General features: G+C 40.2%; 1 protein-coding gene across 2 annotated transcripts in view; it reads left to right on the top strand.

Moving 5' to 3' along the window:
• ddr2a (discoidin domain receptor tyrosine kinase 2a) overlaps positions 1-21,299 on the top strand; it is a 136,924-nt gene that overhangs the window by 88,802 nt on the left and 26,823 nt on the right. For both annotated transcript variants that reach the window (XM_060920027.1, XM_060920026.1), the window contains 6 exons: positions 6,150-6,252; positions 11,605-11,788; positions 16,058-16,298; positions 16,782-16,847; positions 16,989-17,125; positions 19,055-19,268. In XM_060920027.1, the coding sequence (XP_060776010.1) occupies positions 6,150-6,252; positions 11,605-11,788; positions 16,058-16,298; positions 16,782-16,847; positions 16,989-17,125; positions 19,055-19,268 (945 nt within the window). The remainder of the gene's footprint in view (positions 1-6,149; positions 6,253-11,604; positions 11,789-16,057; positions 16,299-16,781; positions 16,848-16,988; positions 17,126-19,054; positions 19,269-21,299) is intronic.

Here is a 21,299-nt window from a genome sequence, read left to right as displayed (position 1 = left end):
TTTTATTTCATGCTCAGTTGGTTCAGCAGCACGCGCCACCATTTTCTTCTTATTTTTCTTTCAGTTTTTTTTTGCCATTTTGCAAACCAACTTAAAGGTGCATTACTGCCACCAACTGGGCTGGAGTGTGGAACAAGTGATATTGGGAGGAAAAACCTATATTCTTTTAGCTATTTCTGTTTCTTTTAAATACTTGAGAACAAAGTGATATATCTGACTTGATGCGCTCCGTCATTTTGTTTTTCTCTACTCATGGTATGAGCTGATATCCTAGTAGTAGAGGAGCCAATCAGAGCGCACGATTGCTCATATCCAGTGAATGTGGATAGAATAAATATCTATACAAACTACTTATATTACTAGATAAGAAATAGACTGAAAATAGTAGAAAATAAAAATAATAGGGCTGTTTTACATGTATGGCAGATTTATTCAAAAGTTACACACTGGCATTTGAAAGACACATTGCTTTATCACATTCCATGTAAATGGAGCTTATAGAATAACCAGGTTCTCTTTTTGGGACAAAAATAAACAAGTGCTTCACCATCAGCAAAATTTGTTTCACAATTGCCACAGAGATTAATTTTTGTTTTGCTGTGATGTTTTCTGTTTGTTTTTATCTCCACCAACTTTGGTGGATGAGGTCATGTTTTCACCTCTATTTCCTTGTCTGTTCCCAATGTAACTCAAAAAGTAGTGAACGGACTTTGATGAAATTTTGAGGAATGGTGAGCCATGGGCCAAGGAACAATTGAATAGATTTTGATGCAAATCTGAATATGTGGCTTAGCAGAGGAACACACTCTACCAAGTGCCCTTCCAGTTTTAATTGTTTTTATTGTAAAGTAGACAATTATTCTGAATGACAATTTAGCATTTTTCACACTTTCAGAATGTATTATTTCTGTTTGAATATGTACTTATTCTTGTAAAAACCTTTATCAAACAGCAGAGAAATATAAATGAAATATCACACAGTCTTTGAATCTTGAGGTTCAAACCTTGAGGGTTCTTCCAGAGGGACAAACCAAAGAAGCCTTAAAGTACATATTCTGGACCAATTTCGTGTTTTTTTTATATGAAAGAATGCCCCTTTACACACTCATCCAGAAGGGTAATTTTGCACAAGGCCATCTGTCTACAGCAGAAAAAAATTAAATAACAAAACGCGTCTGGAAAAATCCCAAGGGAGTCTGGATCCAGAATCGTGACGTCATGTGTGGAAGGGCCAGCAGGCTGCGAGAGCTTGCATGGTTTCAGTGCACAGTCTGTGTAGGCCAAGTTTAGCAGCTAGCGATTTTGCATTGAAATATGGAATCGTCGCCTGAGCTTCTAAACCCATGGATTCATGTATCAATGCTCATCTATCTATTGTTACATAAATCATATTTTTTCTAATTACTATTATGTATTTATATATTTCTTCATTTAAAAGAGTACTGGCTACTGTAGGAGAAAGATTTCATAAGCTACACACATGGAATCAGCTAAGCAGGGTTGTATATACATTCAATGTGTTTGACAGGTCCCAAGATCTCAAGCCCTGACACGCATATCCCTTGATACATGTGAAGTACCGTATTTTCCGGACTATACGTCGCTCCGGAGTTTAAGTCGCATCAGCCAAAAAATGCATTATGAAGACGAAAAAAACATATATACGTCGCACCGGACTATAAGTCGCACTTTTTTGAAGGGTTATTCTATCCATAGAATCTGTGATTGTATCTGATAAGCGGCGCGTGGTTACTGCGCGACTGCATTGTTTATTTAATAAACGAACAGCTGAGCAGTGATAACGCGCCCTTTGCCTTGTAAGTAGCCTAGTCTGATTATTTTAAATATCTACTACTATCTTTAATACTATCACTATCGTTATTACTAATAGCCTATATTATTATTATTATAACTAATATTAGTAGCCTATTACTGATGCATTAATCAGTTTGCTTTTAGATTATTTTTACCGGTAGGGCTTATTATCGCCCCATGGCTCTTTCATCTGTGTTATTAAAGCTGTAGTCATCATCGAGGAGTGTCATTCTTCATTTTTGTCGAATTTTATTTAATTAAATCAGAGGTCAAGTAGGCTGTAGGTATATCATCTCCAAAGACAACCGTCTAGTGAAAAAAAACAACAACCGCTTTTAAATCCCATACTTAAATCCTTAAAATGAGTCATTTAACTCATGTCTTGTGTGATCTGATTTCCAATGGTGAAATAAACCGGTTGTGATATGAGTAGTCTGTTATTTTAGAAGATAAATTTAATATATAATTTAATATATAGCCTAATAAAAATAATATTTTATAACATATCACGACATATTACTGTCTGTAACTGTTCGTCACTAAAGCGTTTTCTAAGATCATAATGTCTGATATTATTATTTTTTTTTTACACACACAATAAGCGCCTGTGCGTAAAGTTATAGTAAACCACCCCCCACCTTTTTTTTTTTTTGAGTCGCCGGACCCACCCACCTCCTGCGTTCTGGGACCTCCCACTTCACAAATTAAGCACTGCCTAAAATCATTACATAACTTATTTAAATAACTATAGCCCTATCATTAATAATAAAACACAGGTCAATCAAGTTTATCAAGCTGATGATTTCACTCCAAATCAGCAAATCCATTGAATTCCTCATCCTCGGTGTCGCTTCTGAACAACTCTGCCAACTCCAGCGGCAGACGAAGCGCCGTTTCCTCTTCTTCTGCGTGCCTGTCGTCAGACTCAGCATCAGCTCCAGTTATTCCGCGGTGAAAAAAAAAAACATATATACGTCGCACCGGAGTATAAGTCGCATGGCTAGCCGAACCATGAAAAAAAGTGCGACTTATAGTCCGAAAAATACGGTAAGTGTATTGTCGCCCAGCGCTTTCGTGTTGTTTACTTTTGTGTGTGTCAATAAATAACATTATCCGTGCACCACACAAACACAGGAACACCTAATTTAGAGTATAGACCCTTTTCATGTGACGTCACGACAAACGCGGCCGCCATTTTGGACATGTACTACCAGTAGTTTACCACAGCCAGCATTGAGGAACGGCAGCAAAGAAAGTGTTTATTTTCAGCAAGACTTCCATCATGCCACTATATTGTTGTGCACCTGGATGTAGTAACCATCAACAAACAAGGCAAGGGTTATCATTTTATCGGATCCCGACGGAGAAGATGGATAGCGGCCATAAACAGGAAAGATTGGCAGCCCTCGGCATACCAGCGCTTGTGTAGTGACCACTTTGTTGGAGGTAAGACGAATAAAATTAGTCAGAAAAGGCATTACATTGCTGTTAACATTCTGTGGCGGCGAGTGTGTAACCAAATAGGCTAAAATAACCATTGTAACCTCTTTGTTCTTCTGTAGTAGCTATTAGCTAACGACATTAGCTAGCGTTGTGTTCCTTTGCTGTTGGTAGACTGTAGGACAGATCAGAGGCAGTGTCCTACAAACAGCACTTAATTTGAGGGGGAGCAAGCCGGGGTGCGCTCCGGAACCTCGGGCGTTGGCTCCGGCAGCTATTTACACTGGATCCGGTGATCCGACACCTCTTTTGACTGTGTAACAAAAAAAACCAAACAAATAATTAAATAAAAAAATGCAAGTTTATTTAGTGTTAATGTCTGATTTTGATATCTGTCTTGTTGGTGATTTCTCTCATGAAACGACATCCACAAAATATCTGCAGATGAACTTAATTTGCAGTGTTATTACAAAACATGCCCAGCAGCGCAGCGCCGCGCCCCCCTCCCCCCCTCTTTTTTTCCGCACCGGAGCCCCTCATCCTCTGCGCTCCGGGACCTCCCACTTTACAAATTAAGCACTGCCTACAAATAAGTGTTCAAAACAAGAGGAACATGTATTTGTCTCTTAAATCCAGGCCGTTCCCTGTAATCTGTCACAACGGTTGGAGAAAGTAATGGCAAATAGTGAGTGCGCAAACCATAGAAGGTAAACTGTACACAGCGCCAGGGCAGTGTGATGGTATGTCTACTTTTAGATTGTGTTAGCTTATCAATGAACACACTCGTCACTCGACGAGTTTCACGTCTTTACGACGGATACTTAAATGTGTGTTAGGTATTATTGTTGCAGTCTAAGCAGTCATTGTAGCAGCTAGATGAGCGAGAACCGAAAGGGTCTGTGCCATAAACCGTTATTTCTGTACGGCGTTGCTAATGTGTCGTTACTGTTGTTATTTCTCCCTCTGCTCACCCTGTAAATGCCCTACGTCGCTGGATAGCGAAGGTGTTTTCTGCATCTCGCTCCTTTTTCTTGTATGTTCTCCGTTTGTCGCCTTCCTCGCATTCAAACCAATTCGAGCCGAAGTCCGCTACATGTCCAAAATGGTGGTCGCGTTTACGAAGGTCACGTGACTGAAAAGGGTCTATAGTCTCTCTTATTTCTTACCCTGGTAACAGTCAACTTGTGAATCGCCGATTTTCTTGGTCTTTTTCTCGGCTCTGCTTGGTCCTCGGCTTCCGGGTGCCTCGCACGAAGCGCTCCCATTTCTCTCTGATTGTCCAGTCTTTTGGGAAACGATGAGTACTAATCCCATCAAGATTGGTGTTGCTACACCCTCCTACGATACATCTGTTAACCATTTTAATAATTACGCGATAACATTGAAGAAATTTGCAGAAAACCACCAGGTCGTTTTCTCATAAACAAACCAGCACTGACGTAGGATTCAGAGGGAGGCGTCCCGCACGTGACGTCACGAAAATCAATGTTTGCCGGGAAATCCAAATGGCAAGTTTTTTCAGAGGCGGACCAATTCGCCTCAAATGGCTTGATTTCAACTGAATTTTTCTGGTATTGCACAAGATAAAAAAAATTGCACAAAATGCAAAATGTGACAGATATTTGACCGAAGTTTAATATAAAATAGGAGAATTACATTGATCTTGCTCCTGAATTTACCCATGATATGCACTTTAAGGGTCCTAGATTTAACCTTTAAACTATGTGCATGGGTTATTCCATGACTGGGGTCCCATTTAGTCTTTGTAACTCTTCAAAATGAACATTTTTAATAATTTCCTCGGAAACATCTATGAATCTAAGAAAATGTGTTACCACATTTAAACCATTCAAAAAATGTGTTAAACCATCTCAGACAACAATCTTACATTTTTACAAGGTTTGTTTTCTGTAAAATGAGCACATATAACGTCAAAAGATTTTGTTTTGTACACTATCAGTACAGTAGGGGTACAGTAGGAATCCATTTCTGTTCCCCAAGGTACAATCTACACTGATGTTCCTCCTAGGGCTCTTTATTGGACCTTAAGGTAACTATGTGTACCTTTTTAGGGCCAAAAAACGTACATATATGTTCCCAAGCAGTATCTAAACAGTACAAATACACTACCGTTCAAAAGTTTGGGGTCACTTTGAAATGTCCTTATTTTTGAAAGAAATGCACTGTTCTTTTCAATGAAGATCACTTTAAACTAATCAGAAATCCACTCTATACATTGCTAATGTGGTAAATGACTATTCTAGCTGCAAATGTCTGGTTTTTGGTGCAATATCTCCATAGGTGTATAGAGGCCCATTTCCAGCAACTCTCACTCCAGTGTTCTAATGGTACAATGTGTTTGCTCATTGCCTCAGAAGGCTAATGGATGATTAGAAAACCCTTGTACAATCATGTTAGCACAGCTGAAAACAGTTGAGCTCTTTAGAGAAGCTATAAAACTGACCTTCCTTTGAGCAGATTGAGTTTCTGGAGCATCACATTTGTGGGGTCGATTAAATGCTCAAAATGGCCAGAAAAATGTCTCGACTATATTTTCTATTCATTTTACAACTTATGGTGGTAAATAAAAGTGTGACTTTTCATGGAAAACACAAAATTGTCTGGGTGACCCCAAACTTTTGAACGGTAGTGTAAGTACTTTAGAAGGTGTTGCCACAGTGACAAGCCGTTGTACCCCTAAAGGTACAATAATGAACTTTATTTTCTGAGAGTGTAGGTAGTTGGATGTGATTTGTAAAAGCTGTTTTTAATTCTTCATTGTAAACATTTCATCAGTGGTGCTCAATGATTTTCCCAAAATCTTGAAACATGGGAAAAAAAAAACCTTTTTCTCTTTTCCTATTAAAATTATGTTTTCCTTCATCTTTTTGCAGATGGCCTGGTGTCATACAATGCTCCACTTGGCCAGGAGATGATCTTCCATGACCAGGAAGTTTACCTCAATGACTCTGTGTACGATGGTGCCATAATTTACAGGTCAGTTCAATAAAATCTGTCTCTGATGAGAAACTTTGGGCTCCGGAAGAAATTGTGCAATGATACTTCCTGCTTAATCTAATTTAAACCAAACAGACTGTAATACGATTGTCCATTTTGAGCTTGTAACAATAACAGGAAGACCAGCATGTTTCTGTTTCAGAGCCTATAAACAGTATAGATATTCCAAAGCAGCATTTGTGTTTAATATGTGTGTTTATATTGCAGTCATAGTCCTCCCACGCTAACTCTGAGTTGTTTGAATCAAGTCTGCGTGGTTTACTGAAAGCTTAGGACAAGGGAAATTGGTTTTAATACACTTAGGGTGAAGAAGAACCAGAACCCCAGTGTTATTGGTTGCCATGATTACAGCAAGACACAGAGACGATGAAGGTGGTTTCAATGTTCATGGAAGGATTTGACTCATGTCTTCCTAAATAATGCTTTCCATGAGTGTGTGCATGTGTGTTTCTAAAAGCGTGTCTTCCTGAACAATGACTTCCATGACAGTGTGTTTGCGTCTGTGTCTAAACAAAATACCACAAAGTACACCCCACACTGTCACAGTCGTTAAACCGCTTAATGAAACACCTCATTTTTGAATGTTGGTGTTTATTATAACAGTACTGGCCCCTTGTGGCCAAATAGGTTGACACATTTTGATCTCAGTGAACTGTACAGAACAATTAATATATCCAAAAATAGTACATCTTGATACCTGAAGGCATTTTCACAACACACACAATCTGTAAAACCATCATGTAACAGCGATAACTTAATAATACTTTTATTTCACATCTTCCAAAATAAATTCATCAACAAAAAGAAGAGAGGAAATCGTAGAACGTTTTAAAGGTAGGTGAATCATGCATTTGTTAGCTAGACCATGCATGTTTGAGCTTTTTTTTTTTAATTTGCAATTTGCTGTCAGCTCCATGTTTTGGTTCTCCAGAAACCTAATAGTATAACCCCAATTCCAAAAAAGTTGGGACGCTGTGTAAACTGGAAATAAAAACAGAGTGCGATAATTTTGCAAATCATCGAAACTCTATATTTTATTGAAAATAGTACAAAGACAACATATCAAATGTTGAAACTGAGAAATTTGTATTGTTTTTTGAAAACTATAGGCTCATTTTGAATTTCATGTCAGCAACATGTTTCAGAAAAGTTGGGACAGGAGCAACAAAAGACTGAAAAAGTTGTGTAATGTGAAGAAAAAAAACTAATTTGGTTAATTGGCAACAGGTCAGTAACATGATTGGGTATAAAAAGAGCTTCCCAGAGAGGCGGAGTCTCTCAGAAGTAAAGATGGGGAGGGGTTCACCATTCTGTGAAAGACTGCGTAGGCAAACAGTGCAACAATTTAAGAATGACGTTCCTCAATGTAAAGTTGCAAAGAATTTGTGGATCACATCATCTATGGTACATAATATCATTAAAAGATTCAGAGAATCTGGAGAAATCTCTGTATGCAAGAGACAAGGCTGTATATCAGGCAACTGACATTGGATGCCTGTGATCTTCAGGCCCTCAGGCGACACTGCGTTAAAAGCAGACACGTGTCTGTAGTGGAAATCACTGTATAGCCTCAAGAACACTTCAGAAAACCATCGTCTGTGAAAACAGTTCATTACTGCATCCACAAATGCAAGTTAAAACCAGATATAAACAATATCCAGAAACAACGCCACCTTCTCTGGGCCCGAGCTCTTTTACGATGGACTAAGGCGAAGTGGAAACTGTCCCGAGGTCTGACGAATCAAAAGTAGAAATTCTTTTTAGAAATCATGGACACCACGTCCTCCAGGCTAAAGAGGAGAGGGACCATCCGGCTTGTTATCAGTGCACAGTTCAAAAGCCAGGATCTGATGGTATGACGGTGCAGTTAGTGCACATGACATGGGTAGCTTGTACATCTGGGAAGGCATCATTAATGCTGAATCATATGTACATGTTTTAGAGCAATATGCTGCCATCCAGACCAGTGGTGGCTGCTGGTTTTTAAAACAGGGGAAGCCCATTTTACGCATTCATCGTAAAACCTGTAGGCCGGATACCAAAGCATAGAAAGGTGTGCCCCATTAGCATAGTGAACTAGACAACCCCACCTAGTGGCAGAAAGTATTTTTGCTTGTACATTTCATGTTATAGTCTGGCTTGCCAGGCTAGTGCCTCATATCCTTAATCAAAAATATCAAACATCCAAAAATCACTGGCTATTCAACGAAGAGCCTTGAACAATCATACCCTAATATGCAACACAGAGTCTTTAACACAACACCCAGCTGTGCAACACATCCTTGAACATCTTCTGCAACACAGTCTGGAAATTCATAACCAGGTAGGCTATGCAACACACAGAACCTTGAATATTATACCCAGGTATAACCTATAACACAGAGCCCACCATTCTCTTAACATTACTGAACAATATACACACTTCAGATTCATGAACATTATATGATGCACACTATTTATACGAGCACCTTCATCGATGGCATGTTCCACCCTGACCTTCCCCAGACAGCTAAGTCTTGCACATGAAGTGACATGCTCATCGCTCATTTCATACCTTTTGCAAGCCCTTTTGAAATTCACCAGGTCCCCAAACCAATCTTTTGACCAAACTAAATTTCCCTGAGAGGGCTTCATCAAAAGGCATGGCCAACAGTACATTTTATTAGTCACAGGAGACCCAGTCAACCAGTTCACATTTTCATACCAAGACACCTGAAAAGACCTGTTATGACCTGCTGATTTTTGAATGAGATTAAGCTTGGGCGTTGGTCTGCCTTGCTCTTTAATTCTCACTTTCTCCTCATATGGCAGAGTGTCAAAACATTTTGATAAAAGCCTGTCCACAACGTTTGCCATTATAGCAGATAGATACCAGCTGTTACCAGCTAGCACTGCAGATCCCAATAAGGCTCAAGCTAGCCTACAACCATGTTGATTGAACTACAAATTAAATAAACGAGTGAATTCACGAATGATCAAACTGATAGAATGGATGAAAGTTAACGGAGCACAATGAGTAATATTTACATTTATTTACAGAGTAATGTACAGAGACATCAATGAGAAGAACCGTTTATATGAAAAGAAATTCGGACAGCACTTTGGCACACGACTACACTTTCTCGACATCCGCTAGGGACTGACTGATCATGCTTACTGTGTTCCTCGCCGAAGTACAGTGACCGCCCTCCTCATGTCTTTCAAACACCACCTCCAATAATCCTTTATCAGCCCGGCTTCTTGGCCCTCCCAATGTCCCGTTTACCCCCAGAGATACCCGGCTTCCCTGGAAGTGACGATTTTGTCGATTTTAACCAATAACAACTAGCCGAAATTGGCTGTTCAGAGCCGTCTCATAGACTGCAATGGATACCCAGCTGCCAGTCCATAGAGCCCATTGAAATAAGAAAGGTTACAGCCTGGCAGCAAAGGTGATTCTCGTAGCGAACTGCAAGTTCGTCAGACATCACTCAAATAAGTTACAGCATGACATAGGGATAGTTATGAACGTAAATACAATCTTGGCCATATATTATGTTATGCGAGTTATTGTTTTAATGAGAATTCAACGTCGTAGACGCCGCAGTTTGGGGAGAGAATTTTAGGGGAACTTCGGCTTCCCTTGTTGTCTCTGAGAAATCGCCCCTGATCCAGACTAAATCTTTTTCAGGGAAGGCTTTCCTTCTTTCAACAAGACAATGGCAAACATTTTTCTGCACATATTAAAACTGCATGGTTCCATAGTAAAAGAGTCCAGGTGCTAAACTGGCCTGCCTGCAGTCCAGACCTGTCTCCCATTTAAAACATTTGGTGCATTATGAAGCGCAAAATACGACAAAGGAGACCCCGAACTGTTGATCAACTGAAACTGTATATCAGGCAAGAATGGGACAACATTTCTCTTTCAAAACCAAAGCAATTGGTCTCCTCAGTTCCCAAACGCTTACAGAGTGTTGTTAAAAGTAGAGGTGATGAAACGCAGTGATAAACATGCCCCGGTGTCAACTTTTCTGAAACATGTTGTTGACATCAAATTCAAAATGAGCATATATTTTTCAAAAAACAATAAAATTTCTGTTTCAACATTTAATACGTTGTCTTTGTTCTATTTTCAATGAAATATAGGGTTTCCATGATTTGCAAATTATCGCATTCTGTTTTTATTTCCAGTTTACACAGCGTCCCAACTTTTTTGGAACTGGGGTTGTAGATCATGTTGATATAATAATGTATGGTGAGCTAGTTAGCTAGTGAAGTGCATTTGTATGTGTATAATAAGAGAAATGAACAAATATACAGTCATGTAGCACTTCATATTCACAAGCAAATAGTCAGCAAGTCACTGCTGAAAGTTCTGCCTGTGAAGTATGGTGTTCTCTTCTCCTTCACATGAAAGATACAATGAGTCGAATTTTACTGTTTCTCAATTTGTTGAACTGTTTGATGAGTTTCCACATACCTGCCTATTCCTGGTTAAGAAAAGACCATACATCCACCTTGAGAAAGTCAGGAAGGAGTCTTTTTTTTTTTGAGCAAGGTACCGAACCCCTGACTGCTCCCCGGGTGCTCTGGTGTGGCTGCCCACTGCTCTGAGTGTGTGCGTGTGTTCACTGCTTCAGATGGGTTAAATGCAGAGGATAAATTTCAACGTGCTTGAAGTGTGCATGTGACAAATAAAGGTTTCTTCTTCTAAACACTCATGAATGAGTAGGGGTGTACAAACGTTTGACTAACTATAAGACTACGAGAAACATTGGGGATATTTGGTGTTATAAAGTATCGTTGATACCCACAATATTTCAGAAAAGAAAATTTTTTACATCATGTCATAGTATTGTACAATCCTATATTTTATAGGTACATTTACTGAACAGGAGGATAAACACAGCCATAACTGTGGAAGTAAAAGTACCAAAGAATCCTCTGTGCATCAACCTTTCTCTCTCTCTCCCTCTCTCCCTCTCTCTCTGTCTGTCTCTCTCTCTCTCTGTCTCCCTCTCTCCCTTTCTCTGTCTGTCTGTTTCTCTATTTCTCTCCCTCTCCCCGTCTGTCTCTCTGTCTGTCTGTCTGTCTGTCTCTCTCTCTCTGTCTCTCTCTGTCTGTCTCCCTCTGTCTGTCTCTCTCTCCCTTTCTCTGTCTGTCTGTCTCTCTGTCTCTCCCTCTCCCCCCTCTGTCTGTCTCTCTATTTCTCTCTCTCCCCCTCTCTCTCTGTCTCTCTCTCTCCCTTTCTCTCTGTCTGTCTGTCTCTCTCTCCCTCTCCCCCCTCTGTCTGTCTCTCTGTCTCTCTCGGTCTCTCTCTCTCTCTGTCTGTCTGTCTGTCTCTTTCTGCAGTATGACAGAAGGCTTGGGGCAGTTGACGGATGGTATGTGTGGTCTGGATGATTTCACTCTCAGTCATGTCTACAATGTGTGGCCTGGTTATGACTATGTGGGCTGGACCAACGAGAGCTTCCCCAATGGATATGTTGAGATCATGTTTGAGTTCGACCGAACACGCAACTTCACTACTATGAAGGTAGTGAAACTGTGTCATACTTCCAAGTGTTTCATTTTTTTTAACCTAATCAGCTTTTGCTATAACTGAAAATAAAGTAAGCTGCAAAATTATCGGCACCTTTCAAGACAATGGGCATAAATAATTATATTACATAGACATGAGTGTTTTAATGCAAAATATGCCACTCGTATTTTTCATACAAGCTCCATCCAGGACATAGAGATCCAAAACCGTGACATAAATCTCTATATGCCACTCGGGAGGAAATTGTTGAATTGTTTTGATAAATTTGGGTACTTTTTGTTTGTGAATGTGTCAATATAATATAAAGAAAATCACAAGTTGGCTTGAAGATATGAAGTTTATCTTCTCGTGTTGAAAAACTCGCATTTTTCATACGAAATACATCACGGATCTGAGTGACATATTTAAATAATATTGGCTGGCGTTGAGTGGTATATCAGATATATTCTATTCAGCTAGCATGATATTGAACGAGTCGAAGATGAGTAGCTGAATGGAATATATCTGATATACCACAAAAAAAAAGCCAGCCAATATTATTATAATTTTACATACACATTCCTTTCGGGTGTTCAACGCGTCTTTCTCTTTCAAAATTCAATCAAAACTTTCCGTATTTAACGAAGCAAACCTGGCGGCCATGTTTGTTTACAAATTGTCACAGTCACTCACTAGCGCCAAAGTTTTACGTTTCCGATGTGTGATATCATGTTTTCTTGACATTCATGCAATATCGTAAACCATATTCAACACTCATTCTCCATTGGGTAGAGTGACGTAATACACGTAGGATAAGCGATATGCTAACAATATTGCATGCTATCGAGCCAAATGAATGAAACCCACTAGAAGGGAATAGAACACGTGTTTTTATTCCATCAAAAAAGTGTCATGTATGCATAATAATTCCCAATATTTCACTTTGATGATGTCACTCCCAGTGTTTTCCTGCTGACTTGATGCATATTGGCAGAATGACAAACTGGTTCAAAATTAAAATTCTTTGGATTAACTTGCATTTTTTTGGTGGATGTGTCCATATAATATAGAGAACATTATATGGTGAAGCGAAGACTTGTTCACTTTGCTCACTTGTGAATATGTTCAACACTCGAAGATAAACTTAAAGTGCCACTGTGTAATATCCTCTATATATAGAATAAATATGGCACACAGTGATCCATACAGTTGGAAAATAAATGTACTTTACCTTTTTTATTATTAATATTATAATATTTTTAACAATGCTATTAAACCAAGATACCAGGATATATAAACTGTAAGCTCATGGCGCCATTCAAACCCATACAGAAGTGGCTGTAAGACACAAAAATCAATATTTTCCCCATAATCTCAGGCCTTGCAGAACTTTTATAGTTTAAGGCCCACTTTACACGGGGACGGTCTGAAACAAAAACGCAAAAGTCCGTTTTCGTTCTCACTTTTTTCCGCGTCTACACGACCGTTTTCATGGAGGAAATCTGCGTCTATACGGTGACGCATAAACGTGTGGAATTCAATTGGATGTGCATGCCAGGCGGCTTGGTGGTGCTGTGAAAGACCTCCGCTATGTCTGCACGCATGCGCAACGTCTTCCGTCTTGTCTGATCTGCACATCTGCGCCGCGAAAACTTTGACTACTCTGGCTATGGTAAGTAAGAAAGTAAGTAAAAAAGTAAGAGCATGCTATACCCGCCTCTGTTCATTAACGGTATATGTGCAGATTCGGTATAGATGTTCAAAGGAGTCCTAGACGTTTATTAAAGCTGCCAGAGCAGCTTGAAGGTCCGTTGGATGGATGTAATCAGACATGCTCTTACTTTTTTACTTACTTTCTTACTTCCCGGGCTGGCATGTACAGTATATGACATATGTATGACGTAAACGCGTACCCGACGTGAGCAGATCCGAGCAGAGTTTCGCGTATTGGGTAGTTTAGACGGATATGCAACGGGGGCTGTTTTTAACTTATCCACTCTGGAAGGCGTTTTCAATTTTTTCCGTTTTTCAGCCTCGGAAACGCCGTCCCCGTGTAGACGAAAGGCACTTCCGATAAAATATTTAGTTGTTTTTACCCGACAGCGTCCTCGTGTAAACGGGCCCTAAAACTCTATGACTGGATTTGAAGAGTCAGCATGCACCAATCACAGAACATAAAGAAGCATAAAATGTTCCACATGCAGGACACACTCATCGAATAAATCCAACTTTTTAGAGTTTACAGGAAAGGCTCAGTGCTGTTATTCACTCCAGACAAGGCCTCATCAAAAATAATAGTAATAATAAATAATTTTATTGATATAGCACCTTTTATACACTTAAAATGAAATTTTTCAGAAATACAGTCAAGCCGGAAAGTCTGCACGCCCCTTTCACCTTCTCCACGTTTTGTTACGTTACAGACTTATTCTACAATAGATTGAGTTCATTTTTTGTCAAAAAATTCTACACAAAATAGCCCATAATGACAAAGTGAAAGCAGGTTTTTAGGAAATATGCAATAGGTTATTTAGGGGTTACATATCTCTACACACCCTTAGCCTAATACTTGGTTGATGCACCTTTGGCAGCAATTACAGCTTCAAGGCGTCTTAGGAAAGAAGCTATGAGCTTGGCACACTTGTTTCTGGACATTTTTGCCCATTCCTCTTGGCATATCCTTGCAAGCTCTGTCAGGTTGGATGGGGAGCATCGGTACACAGCCATTTTCAGCTCCTTCCATAGATGTTCAATTGGATTCAGGTCTGGGCTCTGGCTGGGCCACTCAAGGACATTCACAGACTTTCTCCAAAGCCACTCCTTTGTTCTTTTGGCTGTGTGCTTCGGGTCATTGTCATGTTGGAAGGTAAACCTTCGCCCCAGTCTGAGGTCCAGAGCGCTCTCGAGCAGGTTTTCTTCAAGGATCTCAGTGTACTTAGCTGCATTCATCTTTCCCTCTATCAGGACTAGTCACCCCATTCCTGCTACTGAAAAACATCCCCACATCATGATGCTGCCACCGCCATGCTTCAGTGTAAGGATGGTATTAGCCAGGTGATGAGCAGTGCCTGGTTTGCTCCAGATGAGACACTTGGTATTCAGGCCAAAAAGTTCAATTTTGGTTTCATCAGACCAGAGAATCTTGTTTCTCATGGTTTGAGAGAGAGTCCTCTAGGTGCCTTTTGGCAAACTCCAAGCAGGCTGTCATGTGCCTTTTACTATGGAGTGGCTTCCGTCTGGCCACTCTACCATAAAGGCCTGATTTGTGGAGTGCTGCCTGGATGGTTGATCTTCTGAAAGGTTCTCCCATCTCCACAAGGATACGCTGGAGCTCTGTCAGAATGACCCTCGGGTTCCTGCTCACCTCCCTGGCCAAGGCCTGTCTTCCCCAATCGCTCAGTTTGGCCAGACAGCCAGGTCTAGGAAGATTCTTGGTGGTTCCAAACTTCTTCCATTTGTGAATGATGGTGGTCACTGTGCTCTTTGGGACCTGTAAAGCTGCAGCAAGTTTTCTGTACCCTTCTCCAGATCTATGCCTTGACACAATCCTGTTTCTGAGGTCTGCAGATAACTCCTTTGACCTCATGGCTTGGAGTTTGCTCTGACATACACTGTCAACTGTGGGACTATGGGCAGGTGTTGGCAATCCCCAATCATATCCAATCAATTGAATTTACCACAGGTGGACTCCAGTTAAGTTGTAGAAACATCTCAAGCAGTATCAATGGAAAGAAAATGCACCTCAGTTCACTTTTGGGTGTCATATCAAAGGGCGTGCATGCTTGTGTACATATGGTATTTTACATTTAGATTTTTAATAAATTATCACAAATGTCTAAAAACCTACTTTCACTTTGTCATTATGGGCTATTTTGTGGAGAATTTTGTGATAAAAAAAATGAGCTCAATCTATTGTAGAATAAGTCTGTAACATAATAAAATGTGGAAAAGGTGAAAGGGGTGTGCAGACTTTCCAGCTTGACTGTATTAACTGTAAGGGTGCCAATAATTTTTAAACCAGTCATTTACAAAATAAAAAAGTGTCACTATGGTACACAAAATATGAAAGCATGTTGTTTGTTTTTAAAGTTGAATTAAAACTTCACTTCCATATATGTTTAAGCTCTAAATATCAACCATTACACGTTCTTCATGATATTCAGTATATTCCTCATTTTAATGAATAATTCAGAAGCTGACTATATCTGATTCTGATTCTATCTCTTGTTATTCCTACATCTGAATGTCTATCTTTCTCTCTTTTTAACACTGTGCTTATTTCAGGTGCACTGCAACAACATGTTCTCTCAGAGAGTAAAGGTCTTCCAGAAGGTGGTATGTTATTTCCGCTCAGACTCGGACTGGGAGCCGACACCTGTGTCTTTTAGTCCTGTGATGGATGACGGCAACCCCAGCGCTCGCTTTGTTACCGTGTCCCTCCAAAACCACATGGCCAGTGCCATCAAGTGTCAGTATTACTTCTCTGACATGTGGATGATGTTCAGTGAGATCACCTTTCAGTCAGGTGAGCGTGGAGACTTCACTGACAATAATCTCTACCATTACCAATTCCTAAAATATTTTGAACTTGAAAGTGCATTTTTCATAGCACAGAGGTCTAATTTTTACCTCCACCAACTTTGTTGGAGTTTTTTATGAAATTTTGATTAAAACTGAGCCATGGGCCGAGAAACAATTGGTTAGATTTTGATACAAATCCGGATATGTATGTGGATCCAGGATTTTTTTTGTTTGTTCCCAACATAACTCAAAATGTAGTGAACGGATTTGGATGAAATTTGGTGGACAGCTTTAGTATTATCCTTGGTTCAAGTGATTTGATTTTGATGTTAATACTATGTGGCTTGGTGGAGGTATACACTCTACCAAGTGCCCTTCGAGTTCATTTACTCAATGATAAAAGGTTGAATGATTAAAATATAACCAGAAATACAAGCATGTTCATTCATGAACATTTCACAGTAATTAGCTTCACTTGCTTCTCCAGATACAGCAATGTACAACACAACTTTAGCTCCCCGCAAGACCGGCGCTCCACCCAACACCCAACCAGGTTCGACGTCCTGCTGATCATTTCCATTCCACTCCACTAAGTCTCTAAACTCAGTAGAGTCAATGAAGCCACTAAATCTTTCTTCCCATCTTGGTGCTTCTTAATACTAAAGCTTCTTTTCACTTTGTATCCTGTCCTCAGGGGACAACCCCGTTCACAAAGTCGACGACAGCAACACTCGAATTCTGATCGGCTGTTTGGTGGCCATCATTTTCATCTTGGTGGCCATCATCGTCATCATTCTCTGGAGACAGGTCTGGCAGAAGGTGCTGGAGAAGGTGAGATCTGTTGTGTAATTAAAGATTCTTATTTTTTAGTTACTGTTCGTCGTTCCTCTGATGTCCACATGCTCTTTTCTGACTTACTCGAGAGGCAGGGTTTTCAGTAATGCAGCCCAAAAACTCTGGGTTACGGTTCCTCTCCAGTTCCACACTCACACCTTCTTCTGTACATTTAAAAACCTACATGGAAAATGAGACCCAATGACTTCCAACTAATGACATTTTGGTTTTATCAAATATTAATGAATATTTACATTGAGTTAAGGCCCGGTCCCACAATACCGATAACTATAATTACAACTACAATGATAACTATAAATAAATCAGTCCCCTGCAGTTTATGTGGTTGGTGATCAAATCAGACCGATAATGATGCCTATAGCCCAGGCCTGGGTTTATCCATATCAGCGAGACTGCTTCTGGAGGGATTTTTCCAGGCCTGGACCTGCTCCGATAAAACATCTGACCAATCAAGTAATTGTTTACATGTGACATTGTCTGAGCACGTGTTATTTTTCCTCAGGCACCTTTGTACATCCTTGCTGCATCATGAAGTCACGGAATACAAATTCATGGAAAATAAAAAATATAATACAAAGAAAGTACGGATCTTTTATTCATGGATATGTGATTTTCTGTGAAATATCTCATCTCATTCATCTCATTATCTCTAGCCGCTTTATCCTGTTCTACAGGGTCGCAGGCAAGCCAGTTAACCTAACCTGCATGTCTTTGGACTGTGGGGGAAACCGGAGCACCCGGAGGAAACCCACGCGGACACAGGGAGAACATGCAAACTCCGCACAGAAAGGCCCTCGCCGGCCACGGGGCTTGAACCCGGACCTTCTTGCTGTGAGGCGACAGCACTCTGTGAAATATCAATAGTAAATTAATAAAGTAAACATATACCGTAAATGCAGGTAAGATGTTTTAATGATGAACTTCGGCAGTCCAAACATTGAATTGTTTTAGACTTTTTAAGTTTTATCCGTGATGCGTCATCCGTATGAAATCGGTAACCAATCCGTAATATACTGAAACGTCCGTGACCAATCTGTAAATTATTAACATACGTGATGCATCCGTATTAAAATCTGTAACCACTCCGTATTTTGTATCCCTTTTTATTATATTTCTGTAGTCCGTGACCTATCTGTATTTTATCAACCACCGGAGTGTGCGCATGGGTTGTTTTGAAGTCCAAGCTGTACAGTACGACTCGGAATACTTGGAAAATAAAGCCTTCCATGACTATTCCTAAGTTGCATGCGTTTATTTCCCTGAGTGTCAGGACCAAGCAGTATTATAGTCAGGATTATAGTTGTGGTGTTTCTGCTCCAGACTGGAACTAAATTCAGGCAGAGGTACAGTTATAGTTATAGTTATAGATCTAGTTATAGTTATCGGTGTTGTGGGACCGGGGCCTTAAACACCTTACTGACTAGTCTGATCATTAAACCAATAATATCAAGCATTAATAAAATTAATTATTCTATCCACAGTCACTGAATATGAGCAATCGCGGTCTCTGATTGGCTGCTCTACTACTAGGCTATCAGCTCATTCTCAAAATCCAGTGAATGTGGATAGAATAAAACAGTTATTCCACTCAATCTCGTCGTACATGGCTTATAGACAACTCGGTGCTACGGACCTCATCAGCCATCAGCTCATGTATGACTTGATTTTGTGGAATAACTGTTACATTTCGGGTGTAGCTATATACTGTATAATTCTGAGGAAGAGTCCGAAGGGTAATTTCAGTGTACTTCAGGAAGAACTGTGCTCAGAAATGCTTAATACATTTTGCAAAAGTTTACCCGGTTGAATGTAATGCAGTGATGAGGAGCGTTCCTGCACACCTGCTGCACTATAAATACTTTTAAGCTCTTTCGACATCCTTCACTGTTCCTCCTTTATATTTAGGTCTCTCGGAGGATGCTTGACGACGAGCTAACTGCTAGTCTGTCAATCCAGAGTGAGGCCTTCAGCTGTAACAACAACCTGAACTCCTCAGCACCAAGCGAGCAGGAGTCCAGCTCCACCTACGAGCGCATCTTTCCGCTCGGAGCAGATTACCAGGAGCCCTCACGCCTCGTCCGCAAGCTGCCCGACGTCTCTCAGGTCTCCGAGGACACTGGTGAGTTCTGCTTATTCAAAGAATAATCCAACCGTATGGATTACTGCATTTGCTTCATTTCCATGAACAAAGGTGTTGACGCATTTCTTTGGGCTTAGAAATAAAATGGAAACCTTCACTATACAACTAGAATTTGTTGCACAAGTTTTAATTTTCTTTGGGTTTTCTGAAATCAACACAGGGTCAAAATTATACATACAGGGTCAAAAATATACATACAACACACGTAATATTTGGGTGAAATGTCTCTTCATAAGATTCACTTTGACCAAACATTTTTGTTTACCATGAACAAGCTTCTGGTAGAATTCTGGTTGGATATTTCACGGCTCTTCATGATAGAATTGGTAGAGTGCAATTAAATTTGTTTTTTTTTTCTTGCCATGGACTCGACTTATAAGCATGGTCCATATATTTTCAATAGAGTTGAAGTCAGGACTTGTTTGAAGCTTAATGTTAGCCTGCTTTATGCTCCACAACCAGCTCTGATGCGTGTTTGGGTTCATTGTCCTGTTGTAACTCCCAAGTCGTGTTCAAGTTTCTGATGGTTTATGCTGAAGAATTCTGAGGTTGTCCTCCTTCTTCATTATTCTATCCACTCTGTGCAATGAACCAGTTCTACTGGCAGCAAAACAGCCCCAGAGCATGATGATCCTACCACCACTACCAGCTGGTACAGTGTCCCTCTGTACATGGTGGTCATTGTGGCCAAACAACTCAATCTTTGTCTCATCTGACCATACAGCTTTCCTCCAGAAGGCTTTTTCTTTGTCTGTGTGGTCAGCTTCAAACTTTAGTTAAGCTTGAAGGTGTCAGTTTTGGAGCAGGGGGTTATTTCTTGGACAGCAGCCTCTTAGTCCATGGTGATCTGAACTGTAGACAGTGATCCATCAGCTTCCAGTTCATGGCAGGGCTGTACCATGGTGGTTCCCAGGCTGTTCCTGACAATCCAAACCAATTTCCTTTCAGCTGAGGATGACAGCTTGGGTTTTCTTGAAGCAGAGTGGCTTGATAAAGTGACTACACATCACAATAACTTGCATACAATTGTTTGAACTGATCTTGGAATTTGCAGTTGTTTAGAAACGGCTCCAAGAGACATTCCAGAGTTGTGTATATCTGCAATCCTCTTTCTCAGATCTGCACTGAGCTCCTTGGACTTTCCCATTTTACCGTGTGTTGGTCAAGCCAATGAGTGCTGTAAACAAACCCTTTTTATGAAGGCACAGAGAAGCTACCAGCTGTAGTCAATCATGATCACTAACAGGAAGTTAAGAGACCTCGGCCTTGGCAAGATGAGAGACATTTTGGAAGTTTCAGCACCTCTGAATTAATAATCTAAGTGAGCATATGTAAATTTTTGACCCTGTATGTTTAATTTTGACCCTGTGTTGATTTCAGAAAACCCAGAGAAAATTAAAACTTGTGCACCAAATTCTAGTGTTTTTTTAAATTATTATTAAAGATGTATGCTGTACAATCATTCTGCCACAGAAAAAGAACAGTTCAAAGAAATTACTGAAAGCCCAAATATTGCCATGACATTCATGTCCAAGATGACATTCATGTCACTGTATGTAAACTTCTGACCACAACTGTAAAAAATAAATCTGTGTAATAGTTGATATGGTTGATTCCTGACTTAAAGATAGAGGGCAGTATTCCGATTTGAGTAATGAGTGTATCATGAGTGTATAAGTTGATACGGAAATTATACACATCAGTATTCCGAAATTCACAGTTTGGGTCGTAAATATGTAATAATAATAATAATAATAATAATAATAATGGAATGCCATGGCGGCACGGTGGTGTAGTGGTTAGCGCTGTCGCCTCACAGCAAGAAGGTCCTGGGTTCGAGCCCCGGGGCCGGCGAGGGCCTTTCTGTGCGGAGTTTGCATGTTTTCCCCGTGTCCGCGTGGGTTTCCTCCGGGTGCTCCGGTTTCCCCCACAGTCCAAAGACATGCAGGTTAGGTTAACTGGTGACTCTAAATTGACCGTAGGTGTGAATGTGAGTGTGAATGGTTGTCT

Source organism: Neoarius graeffei, chromosome 4 (assembly GCF_027579695.1).
Source record: "Neoarius graeffei isolate fNeoGra1 chromosome 4, fNeoGra1.pri, whole genome shotgun sequence".
Classification (NCBI taxonomy): domain Eukaryota; kingdom Metazoa; phylum Chordata; class Actinopteri; order Siluriformes; family Ariidae; genus Neoarius; species Neoarius graeffei.
Note: the sequence above shows the minus strand (reverse complement) of the source record. Positions and strands in the feature narration are given on the sequence as shown.